This window comes from Dipodomys spectabilis, unplaced genomic scaffold (assembly GCF_019054845.1).
Source record: "Dipodomys spectabilis isolate Male_0828 unplaced genomic scaffold, ASM1905484v1 ptg000241l, whole genome shotgun sequence".
NCBI classification, from domain to species: Eukaryota; Metazoa; Chordata; class Mammalia; order Rodentia; family Heteromyidae; genus Dipodomys; species Dipodomys spectabilis.
The window spans coordinates 4,324,537-4,337,060 of NW_024870918.1; the positions used below are offsets into that span (position 1 = coordinate 4,324,537).

At 43.6% G+C, this 12,524-nt stretch overlaps 1 protein-coding gene across 1 annotated transcript; it reads right to left on the reverse strand.

Annotated features, from left to right (window-relative positions):
- Nucleotides 1–5,694: 5,694 nt before the first annotated feature.
- Tmem252 (transmembrane protein 252) lies at nt 5,695–9,305 on the reverse strand. Its single transcript, XM_042699411.1, has 2 exons — nt 8,922–9,305; nt 5,695–6,318 (listed from the first exon to the last, which is right to left on the reverse strand). The coding sequence occupies exons 1-2, from the start codon at nt 9,197–9,199 to the stop codon at nt 6,123–6,125; spliced, it is 474 nt and encodes a 157-aa protein (XP_042555345.1). The 5' UTR covers nt 9,200–9,305; the 3' UTR covers nt 5,695–6,122.
- Nucleotides 9,306–12,524: the final 3,219 nt, after the last annotated feature.

The window sequence follows — 12,524 nt, forward strand, 5'->3', positions numbered from 1 at the left end:
TTTGAGGATTATGGGTTGCGACTCATTTCATTTTGTTTTACCACTTGATTGACTTCATTAGTAGCCAGTTGTGCTGAAAAATCTGCCTTTCAGAATACTTACAAGGACTGTTATTCATTATGATGACCTAGGGAATTTATTGAATAGATGGAAACAAGAAAGGTGAATTGCTCAGAATTGTCTTTGGGAGTCAGCAAAAATTAAAATGGCATCTAGACTTTCATTGTAACAGTCTTTATTTCAAAACAATAAGAAGCCGGCTTTGAGCTGAGATTATAAGGAACCACATAGGGGATGTATTGCCAATGGAATAAAACTTGCTTTATAGATCTGATTCTGGTGATCTCTCAAGTAAAAGACCCTGATAACCATCCATTTATTAATGGTGGGGTGTGCTAGCTAGAACACTCTGACACATTTTTAGGCTTATCAGCTCTACATAGGTAAGAAAATACTTATTTTTTTCCTCAAGTTGCTAAACTTTTAACCACTTGTAACTTTTAAGTCCAAATGTAAATTAGTTTAAACCTGATTTCTTTTTAAAAAGCTGGAGTCGTGTGCATTCAGTAGCTCAAATATATATTCAGCTACCCATCCATTCATTCACTTAGCAAAGTAAGTAACTACTTCAGGAAGACGTCTATTTTAAGAACAGAAGGAAGATGGAAAAATCTTGTTTCATGCTTTTCTTGAACTTATAATCATGGAACAAGCATTCAAAATAATCATGGAGACACAATGTACAAGCATGGAGCTGCTGTGAAAATACAGAGAATGGAAATTAACTCAGAGGTGGTGGAACACTAGGAATAAAAGTTTTTCTAAAGAGTAAGGTTTTGAGACTTTTTTCACACAATTTTTTAAATTCTAGCAGAGGTGAATGAAGCAAAACCCAGCAAGATCAGTCATTGACAGCTAGAACCTGTGGAGAGGAGGTTGGCATTGGGTCTGGTGGGAGGTTGGCTTAGGTGGTTGGAGTTAAAACAGACAGGGTTATGAACTCAAGTGGAGACAAGATGCACAGTCACTTGCTTACAGAGGTTTTTCTCAGCTCTGTTGTCAAAGAGAAGGTCCTCCAGAGCTTCTGGGATTCAGCCTGTCTCTGGAACTTGCCCAGCTTCCTATTGCTGAGGTACCATTGCTGCCTGCGTTCAGTAAAATCCAAGCTTCTCTTGCTGAACTCTAAACCAATGTCCTTATTCTCAAAAGAGGTAAAAGCTAGGAAGTCACCTTTCCCCACAGAAAATTCCTTATGTTCTTAAAAGGGGAGCCCTAATCACCAGCTGTTAGGAGTAAATGATTTGGACCTAGGCTCATGCCTGTGATCCTATCTACTCAGGAGGCTGAGATCTAGAGGATGGTGGTTTAAAGACCAGGCAGAAATATGTGTGAGACTTAAGTCTCTAAAATCATCAGTAAAACAGCTGAGCTGGAGATGTGGATCAAGTGGGAGAGCACCAGTAGATCAAAATGTGAGGCCTTGAATTCAAACCTCAGCACTGGTCAGGTAGGGGGAATTAAATGGCTTCAGAGGTTCAAGGATATTGTGGGAAGAGTGTGGTGATGTCAGGTGGAACTGGTGATCTTCAAACATTGAGAGGCCTCCAGAAAATGGCAAGCTACCATATGCATAATCAAGTGGCTCTCCATAAGCTAGACCCCAGCACCCAGGCAGGGTTATTTGGACGTGGCTGTATATGTTCCCATGGAGGCCTTAGTGCAAGGGATCAAGGACTCTTCCAGATGTCAGTCAGTTCCCTCAAACAAAACATTATTTTGCCTTACCCAGCATTCTTGAATTTATTGACCCGCCCCCCGCCTCTCCTCCACACCAATGGGCAGCTGTTATTAAAGTGAGGTCATTGTCCAAGTCTCTCTGACCCAAGGTGCAGCATATATCCATGGTATTTGTGGGACAAAGAGTGTTGCATGGCATTGCAGGATCAAAAGCTTGGATATGACATCAATGCTTTCTGAACAGGAAATTTCAGATCAAGGCACAGTCCGATGGCGGCACCTTGGGCTAAGAGTAGATGCTCTGTGCCATCACAGGGACAATGGTATGCTCACGTCTAATTGGCCATTCATGGAAAGTGTGAGATTTTTGACAGCTAGAGCCATTAGCTATGGCATATTGGGGGAGGGATTTGAAATGCTCTTGTGGGAGCTGGTAAGGACATAGCAGGATGACCCCATCTATCCCACTGCTGAATCTTGTCCTGGGTACTCTCAGGACAAGTGGCTAGTGAGATATCAAGCACTTACATGGAGTAGCTTCCACGCCTGACAAACTATGTGCCTTAAAACAATGATGTAACTTACTGGTAGATCAGCGTTTGGGCCTTCAACAGCTACAAACAGCAAAGAGATTATCCAAGGCAACAAAGCTTAGCAGAATGACTGTTCCAGTCCAACCAGCTGGAGTCCTTACCCATAGAACTCATACAGTTAACAGTTCACTGGTATGCGAGTCAGCCTGGATGGTCATAGAACTTTCTAGAACACAATGAAGATATGGATCACAAAGTTATGACTTTATCATCTTTCTCTATCCTTTAGCATGTGCCCTGCAATGTAGGGGAGCTGGAACAATGCTTCATCAAAGGAAATATATTTAAGTAAAATCTTGGAAGCATAAATTGAGGTGTCAGAGAGATCACTTAAGAGTTCTTGCATGGAAAGGGTCAAAAAAAGAACCCAGTATACTTGAAAAAGAGGCTGCATAGTTTGTTCTATTTCTGACCTTGACATTCTTGTCCTCTGGTGCTGTGGTGACTATTTAAAGTAGCTGCTAAAGGGAACAGTGTGGGGTTATAATACTGGAGAGCCATCGACTCTGAAAACTTCCTCCAATCCCAGTGGATTGGAGCCCGCCATTCTTAAGTGAGAGGAAGATTGAGAGGAAGAATCTCATTCATAGAGACTTCTCTCTTTCCATTTTCTCAGCATTCATGGAATTAGGCTTTTCAATTCATCACCATAGGTTGAGAAGGCTGGCAAGGTACCATACCGGCCTCCTCCAAATGACTTTTCCAAGGAATGACCAATGTATTATTATCCAGATAGGACCACATTGTCTGCTTTGTCCAGTGGGTCTTAATAAATGGACCTAGCAAATGTAGCTTGTATGACTCCACTATTGCATATGTTAAACAAAATTATCAAGTGCCTTTTAGTATTTGTCCTAACAAGAAGTTCCTAAAGTTGTTTATTTTCCCCTTGAATTGTTCACCGGTGTTTGAAAGAGGAACTCAACACTGTTAGTTTCATATGATGAGACTTCAACTTATAGTCTTGTATTAATGTTTTTCCAGATGCAAAAATATAATGGCAAAAAGGAAAGTTCAAATACACAATGTATTGCCATAAAGAGATTTAACAATTTCTCATTCAAAGCCTGCATGTCCAGAACCACGTGAAATGTGAACGATCGTCGGCAGTGTTATCTGGACGGAATCATGGGACTTGGAGGAGGGAGGCTGGGCCTCTGTCGCATGGAGGCCCTGTGGTTGCTTGACTTGTGTATCTGTGGATACATTATCCAACTGAGGACTCTGGGCTGGCAGGGCCTTCTGCCAGAACAGCTAGAAACACTAGATCCTTTCTGTATGAGTGTGACCAGTGAGATGGCTGTTGCTGACTTTAGAGAAATTTTAATAAATCTGGTTTCATAAAAAAAATAATTTCTCATTCAAGCCCAAATTAACATTTGTGTCACATGACTCCCAGTAGTTGAAAACTCTATTACACGTGTGCACTGGGTAAAAGCCCAGTGATATCGCTATTAGATGCTTAGACCCCTGGGAAAAGACCTCAGAGGAGAGAACGAGATGACAAGAGAGGAATTACAAATTGCATTGTTAATAAATTATCACCTTCCTCTTGGGCAACTGTGAGTGACCTGTATATCTATTGTATGCTCATGGTTGAAGATTCAAACCACAGATTCCCAACTCTGTGCTTTGGGGACCTATGTATTTGTCAGGATGTATTTAATCAGTGCATGCAGCAATGATGGGGAAGAAAAGGCTGCAGAGACCTGATCTCCATCTTGACAACCCTTTCGGTTGCAAGGTTGCAACCTTCCCTCCCTGTCTGAAGCCTCACCATGGCTGTCATCCGTAAGGGCACACCCTTCACCATCCAGTAATGACCAGATGCAGGAAAGCTACACTGGGAGGTAAAGCAGGTTCATCTGCAGCTTAAACACAAGGCTCAGTAACCTTAAAGCTTCCTCAGCTGCCTCTCCCAGGGCTTGAAGTTATTGCAGCAATCTAAGGTGTCATGTTGGGGTAGGGCCTATTTCCTGAAAGAGGAGAGAAATCCAGACTGCTCTGTAGAAGGAAGGATGGAAGACAGACAAGACTGAAAAATAATAGAATTAGAATGTTAAAAGCCAGCCTAGCACCAACATTTGCAGTATGTAGGTCCTCTCATGTTCGTCGCTGGAGATTTCTTCATTTTCCTGGATGTCACTGTGGATTATTGGGAAGGCTTTGTAACTTCTCAAAGAATAATTTTCCTGAATCTATCCAATGGAAGGGTCGGAGCTCTTATTTTTTAAAGGCTAAAACGAGGGCCCAGGAATGGGCATGGAAGGCGACACCACGGAGTCTGCCGTGTAAGAGGGATGGCTGGTAAGTCACTAATCCAACATGAACACCTCACTGCTAGGGGAGGAAACTGAGGCCCAGAGAGAAGACTATCCTCATCCAAGTTCAGAAGCATCAGACTTTCCAGCACACTCCACCTGGCTTGTCTTGTTAGTCTAAAAATGCCATAAAATGCAATACAGCTGAAGAGGGGGGATCGGGTTTTAAAAACAACTATCCCAAGTCTAGAAGTATCTTGAGATCTAAAGAATATGCCTAAGAATAAAAGTCTGTCATTAAAGTTTTTTTTTTTTTTTGTCAGTCGTGGGGCCTGAACTCTGGGCCTGGGCGCTGTCCCTCAGCTCTTCAGCTCAAGGCTAGCGCTCTACCACTTGAGCCACAGCACCACTTCTGGCTTTTTCTGCTTATGTGGTGCTGAGGAATCGAACCCAGGGCCTCATGCATGCAAGGCAAGCACTCTACCACTGAGCCAGCTTCCCAGCCCCATGTCATTAAAGTTTTTATTTTCCAAAATCCTCAAGGTTTACAGGAGAATTATCAGAAATATATATTATATATAAGCATCTTCAGAACATATATATATATATATATATATATACATATATATATATATTACCAGATTGCATCATGGATACCATTGATGGCTTATAAAATTCTCCCCCACCTCCTAGTTCTGTGCCTTAATAATTAAGTATGCGTTCAGTTTGGATTTGTAAGGAATTTTTTTTTATCATATCTGCTTGCATGAAGCCCTCCTTTTGATTTGTTTTTGTTTTTTTTTTTTTTGGTCCGGTCGTGGGGCCTGAACTCTGGGCCTGGGCGCTGTCCCTCAGCTCTTCAGCTCAAGGCTAGCGCTCTACCACTAGAGCCACAGCGCCACTTCCGGCTTTTTTCTTTTCGCTTATGTGGTGCTGAGGAATCGAACCCAGGGCCTCAGGCATGCAAGGCAAGCGCTCTACCACTGAGCCACCTTCCCAGCCCCGAAGCCCTCCTTTTGAAATGACTCATGCAACATTGTGCATTTGAATCATTTTGAAGACAAAAACTTCAGTCACTTCCATAAAACAAAAAGCACACATCATTAAAAGAAAAGAAGACAAAATAACATTCATGGGTTCCAAGTCACAATGGGAATCACTGGGTCATTCTGGTGATGTCATCCACTTGGAACATTGCGAAGCCAGCCTCTTACACACATCCCTTCAGGAATTCTAGGGAGCGTGCATAGAGGGCTGTGACTTGGTCCAGCAAGCAGCAAGTGTTCTTCCCGGTTGGAGCTGAGGTAATGAGAAACAAGACATCTAGCCTCTTGGTGAGTGGGTTTATCCTTACACCAATGTGGTTCCCTGGCTCTCCTAGTGGGACCCCTCTGAAGAGTCTGTCTGGGGCTAGCCACACCCTAACACAGCTTTCCTCCCCAGTCCCTGGCCAGTTTTTCTTTAGCAGGGTATGTCCTGCATGCTGGTTTAGCAGTGAGCCCCCCTCCCTTCAGCACTTCAGCCTGGCCTCTCAGCATCCTCTGACATCCACTACGGATTCGTGGTAGGGTGGTGGGGCTTCTGGACCAGCATCACTTCCATCCTCAAGTTCAAGGCCTGTCTCTGTGTACAGAGGTGGAGGAACATCCAAGGCCTGTCCCTCTGCAAGATGAATCTGTTTCTCGGCATCCAGGCTCTCTTCATAAGCTGGAGGGTAAAAGTGTGGCCTGTGGGACAAAAGCACCAAATGCATACATGTGTTATTTAGGTATTTATGCCAGAGAGGCATATGTTTGCCTTTCAGCTCACACTGCGTGAAGTTAAACTGCTAAGAAACATAGATCTTTGAAACAGATGTACTTCTTCCCTGGCATGGGAAGCATCCTCTTCCTAAAGAACCCTCTGTCTGCCACAGCATGTATTCCTTCCATCCTAGTGTCTTGTTTGTTTGTTTGTTTGTTTGTTTTTTCCTAGCTGGTGTTCCAGGCTGTGTCTTCCCTTCCTCCACTCCTGGAAATGGCCATTCCTTAGGAAATCTGTATCTGCCACGAAGTCATTAAGGAACTTGGAGGCTTTGATTATGTTTGACTATGGAACCTCTGCCTGGTACTCAGTCCCTTCCCATCCTTGTTTCCCCTTCGCAGATGCCATCTCCTACCCCAACTCACTCGGCATCTCAGATCTTCACAACGAATATGATCATGAATGGAAGCCAGCTAATTGCAGGTTCCTGAACCACATCAGGATGACACCACTTTTTCCCTGACTTTTCTACCACATTTTTTTTGTCCCACCAGTTTTCGAGAGAACACCCAAATGCCTTTCCTGCCTCAAAAGTGGGGGTGACTCTATGCACATTTCCGCTGCAGCCTCTCTGGGCTGAAGGCCTGTGAGGAAAGGAATCATTCATGACGAGGGCTGGTGGATTTGTTGATCATCTTACCCACTGTCGCTAATTGTTAAATCCTCTGGCTTCTTCATCATGAATGGGGTTCAGGGGTGAGGAAGAGGTGAGGAAGACAGATGGGGAGAGCTTAGTTGAGATATGTATTTATAGAGTGAGTCCATCCAGTGCCTACAGGGAGTGTTTATGGTGTGTAACCACAACAAAACAAGAGATTGCCACTTGGAGCCACGGCTCCATTCCAAATGTTACCTAGGCTGACAGCCAAATAGCTGAAGGCGCTGTCTACTGTACAGCATAAATCTCAGCCTTCACCTGGAATAGCCAAGGCTGAGTCATGGGAAATATGTGTCAAGTCACTGAGGATGGAAAGGTGAGCTGTTGGAGTCACTTGAGAGACTGGAGAATGACTCATGCCGTTAGCCCAAATGCCAGCCATCTATTGCTCCCAATCCTCCACAGTCTGGTTTGTATTCCCAGAGGAATGCTATTCTGAATTCCATCACAGGACAAACGTGTGCTCTGAACTCTCTACCTAGGTCCCCATTTTCAATGCACAGGCTTTGAGAAATGTCACTTCCTAGTTTGAATGTGTAGCCGTTGTATGTGGACTGAACATCTCAGAATATGGGAGGAAGAGGCAGTAAAATGGCGCTGGTGTGACATCTACAATTTCCCTCCCATTCTTCCAGCCACAAGTGTGTGATCTTATGCACGTTACTCTAATCAGGAATTCCAACTCATGCACTCATATAAACACACACACCCATCATCATCATCATTGTCATCGTCTCTCTGGAAGCATCTTCTACAATCACTCCAGATATTTTAATTTCTAACGAAACCTAAAGACCTTGTGAGTTTTGTTAGACTGCTTGTTGTAAATTAGTATCTTAGTAATTAACATAATAAATGTTAGCTATTTACCACTATGGGTAAGATTACTTGTATTCAAGGTACATAATAGCTAAAACATGTTAGATACTCTCTATTTTTGCATGAAGAGGGCAAAGAATTTATGGATTTACAACTTATACTTTGACAATGCTAACTAGGGTTTTAATCCATAAATTGTCCTGAATTTGGCCAAGAATTAGGAGGTTTGTTTTTAGCTAAATTATAATTATGTTAACTAAGCTTCCTTTGTTCTTGTGATATATATATATATATATATATATATGACTTAAAATTAATTATTGTAAGTATCAGTGTTACCAAGTTCAACCATCACCAGAAGTTATTCATCTCCCAAACAATACTCTACTCACTAAATAACAACTTTTCATTCTCCCCTTCCAGGCCCCTGTCTTCCTCCTCTCTATGGATTTGACTACTTTAGCCAGATTAGATTCATACAATTGTCATTTTTGACTGGCTAGGCTCACTTCGCATGGTGTTTTCAAAGTACATTCATGTTCTACTCCATGTCAGGATTTCATTCCTTTCTACCACTGGGTAATATTCTAGTATATATTGCATTTGGTTTATCCATCATCAATGGACCTTTTATCATCTTGCCTTGAATGAATCTTTCATGCAGGATGACATCAGAACACTTTAAAGGAAGGCTTCTTAGTCACACTGGTTGTAGGACTGGTTTGATATCTGCTTGCTCCTTTGTTGTGGGCAGACTTTAGCCTGGAACTTCACTTTCTCTCAAGTGTTAATCATCACCTGTCTATAACAGCTCCACCTTTCCACGACATTAAAAAAAAGAACCTAGACACTGGCCTCCTTGAGTTAGCTTATGCAGGTTTTTACTAGCATAGTGGTAGTGGCAATATTGCTAGAAGAAAATGTCCCTTATCTCATATAATTTTCCCCAAAGATAGCCCCATTCTTCCGAATAACCAACCCCAGAGTGATGGACCTTTCCATACCTTCCCATCTCAGCCTCTCGCATTGCCTCTGCCTTGTAACACATACCTGTCGACTGTATCCAGGGGCAGGTCCCCCCGGCCAAGATATTGTCTGAGCATGTGGCTGAACATCCCTTTGTTGTTACTCGCTTGGCAGTAGGTGCTCCAGAAAACCCCACTCAGGAGGATCACAAACCCCAGAGGCAGAAGCAAGTAGGCCATGATCAGGGTCCTCTGGCAGTGGATCAGGGAGTCTGCAGAGATGAAGAAGGCTCCCAGGCAGATCATCAGGAACCCTGTCAACAAGGCCAGGGCACTGAGAATTAGGCCAGCTCTGTTCTGCATCCCTGCTCCTCAAAACCTTGCGCCCTGACCCTGCCACTCCTCTGCTTCCAGGCTTGTTGAAGCAGAGTGTGCTCATTAGCCAGTGTGCACAGCCTTATACGCCCGCCCAGGGACCAAATGGCCTTTGGACAGTTAAATGAAGCAGGCACAGGGAAGCTATTCATTAACCATTGAAAGTTACTGTAACAGCCTTTCAGGGTGAGCCTAGAAATCATAACATTGCATCCTGCAAGAAGAGGGTACTGCATGTAGCTGCTTTGTTCCTTGCCAGTGGGTGGGACCCTCAGCTGCTCCCAGGAGAGGGGTTTCTAGAGGTCCTGGTCTCATAGTCCTCACCTTGGGCGATTCCCCACTGAAAGCTGGGGAAATTAGCATGCCTCCATGAACCACCACCTCCTTTGTGGTAGCAAGGAATGCTTTCTTGATTGCCTTCTCTCCTTCTTTATTAAAGTTGTGTGTGTGTGTGTGTGCCAGCCAGGTTGGGGGCTTCAATTCAGGACTTGGGCACTGTGCCTTAGCTTTTTTCACTCAAGGTGAGGCTCTACCACTTCTGGATTTTTAGCAATTAATTGGAAATAAGAGTTTCATGGACTTTCCTGCCTTAGGCTAGCTTCAAAATGTGATCCTCAGATCTCAGCCTCCTGAGTAGCTAGGATTACAGGCGTGAGCCACCATTTCTTTAAGGCTCTGAGAACCTTTGTCTTGCCTTCTGATGAATTGCTCATGCTCTGATAGCAGAAAAAAGTCCAAGAGAAAAGTCCATGGTGAACATTCTTTGATTCCTTCTGTTGAAAAGATGAGTTTCACAGGAAGAGGGAGCTGGGAAGAGTCCTGGGGTGGGAATGGAGGGGGGGGGGTTCCTAGAGATGGGTATAAAAGAGGTGGCTGCTGCTCTGATTTTGGTTTTGAATCTTGCAGACCCACAGACACATCTGCTCACACTTAGATGTTTGTGCATCACTGTTCTATACACTTTAGTCCCCTTTGATGCTTCAAAAATATGCAATATTTAGCCAGTGAATGTTGTGTATATTCCTGTATTCCTAGCTATGCAGGAAGATTGTGGCTCAAAGCCAGCTGCAGCAAAAAAAAGTCTTCAAGACTTTATTTCCTAAATAATCTGCAAAAAGCTGAACCTGAGGCAGGGTTCAAGTAGTAGAGCACCATCTGAGCAAACAAGCTAAGCAAGTATGAAATCTTAAGTTTTTTTTTTTTTGGGTCCGGTCGTGGGGCCTGAACTCTAGGCCTGGGCACTGTCCCTAGGCTCTTCAGCTCAAGGCTAGCGCTCTACCACTTGAGCCACAGCGCCACTTCCGGGGTTTTTCTTATGTGGTGCTGAGGAATCGAACCCAGGGCCTCGAGCATGCAAGGCAAGTGCTCTACCACTGAGCCACCTTCCCAGCCCATGAGATCTTAAGTTTTAACTTAAATACTGACCAAAAAAAAAAAAAAAAAAAGAAATCAAGGATCACTAAAACAATGACTTCTAGTTTTTAAAACTTTTTGTTACTTGGAGCTTCCTTACTATTTGTGGTGTGTGCTCTCTTTTCTTAACAGTTATTAGCAGTAAGAAACAACCAACCAACCAGTTTTTGGAAAATAAATTAAAATGAGGTATGAAATATCACACACTGAGAGAAAGCCCCTGTACTTCAGACATTTGGAAGAAGTAGAAGAGACCCAAGAAGAAGAGTAATAGTAATGACAGAAGAGAACAACCAGATCTCTGTAGCTAAGGAAGAAATTTGAAAAATCTAATAGAACAACATCAAGAAGATGCCTTAAGTTTCAGGAACTTCTGGCCCTTCATCCTAGTTTTCTGTCTTCACACTATCTTCTGGATCTGACTTCTCTCCCAGGCCAGCTCTCCTGCTTTTCCCTTGCTTGCTTCTATTCAGCACTGATCATTGATCATGTAAAGATGGGAAACCACAGGGAGAAACAGATGACTCTTTCAGTTCACATGTGCAGCATAGCACTGATGGGAGGTGCCCTGGGAGGCATCCACACTGCCCCCTTCCAGAGAGAGCTGTGCTGAGAGCCCGTGGAAGCAATCCTACCCCCTACTCCACCCTATTCCTATGTCCTCCACTGAAGAAACAATACTTTACATTTTCAGGGGCAAGAGTCAGTTGTCAGGCTTGAACTCAGGGCCTGGGCACTGTCCCTGATGCTCAAGGCTAGCTCGCTCTACCACTTTGAACCATAGAACCACTTCCATTTTTTTCTCAGATCTCAGTGTCCTGAGTAGCTAGGATTACAGGTGTGAGCCACCAGCACTAGGCTAATCCCTTACTTTTAATTCAACCTAGTACTACTTCTTAGAAATTCACAAATTTAAAAAAAAAACAACAAGGTTTGACTTGGTAACAGGAAGTAACAAGTTATTTGACTGTCAGCCAAATGTCTGAACACATAATGACTCTTTCAACACTTCTAGGAGCAGGACAGATCCACGAGCACTGTTCTGAACATTATGTGCAGCCAAGTTCCAGGCACTGTTTGGTCTTCCTGTTCATGTTAGAGCCCCCTGAAACTCACCCTTTAAAATAAAAAAAAAACCAACTTTCCAGTTGTAGGGTCTTGGAACTTCCCACAGCCCTCCACACTCCAGTTTCTGTTTACTATGTGGGTGGGCCTATGCCTTTCTCTTGGAAACAAGAAAAGTCTATTTCCCTGAAGAGAGTTCCATGAAGGACTTCAGAAGGCAGCTAGTGGTGTAGGGCGGGGGAAGGGGGAAATGGGGCCAAGCACTGGCAGAACTGCAGGTTTCAGGAACTGAGCTGAGGCTTTGTGGAAGGTGAGAGAGGTGAACATGTTCTTAAGAGAAGATGCCACGCAGTCTGATCTCATGGTGGTGATTACTGAATGATTTCTGGATTAGCCTTTCACACTTGAGGGTTCATTGAGCACTGGTTCACTTCCTCCTCCTCTCCTCCTCCTCCTCCTCCTCCTTCTCTGTTTTTTTTTTGAATCTTTCCTTTTACCTTCTCTTCCCCTTCTTCCACCAAGAAGACTAAAATAAAGGGATTTTTTTTGAGGTCGATAAAGGACAAACCAATCCTCAGAAAAGGTACAGCGTGGTAAGGTTAAGCCCACGCTGGGTGACATGCAGACAGAATGGTGCTTATTAGCCATGTCAGTTCCTTCCTCAAATCTAAGAGATTGTCATGGAAGGTCTTGTGGAATGACCCTAGCCATCTCTCTTGCCTGACCCTCCTGGCCTCCCATCTGTGTTGTTTGTGGCATCTCAACTCACTTGAAGATGTTTACTTTCTGGCAACTCTGACTTTCCTCATCTTTTTCAGTACCAATTTTCTCTTAG

Bases quoted from the DNA above. Each gene is read 5' to 3' on its own strand.
- Tmem252 (XM_042699411.1), bottom strand. From the start codon at position 9,199: ATGCAGAACAGAGCTGGCCTAATTCTCAGTGCCCTGGCCTTGTTGACA. The intron at 6,319-8,921 runs GTATGTGTTACA...TTTGTCCCACAG, and splicing joins CCCCTGGATACAGTCGACAG to GCCACACTTTTACCCTCCAG.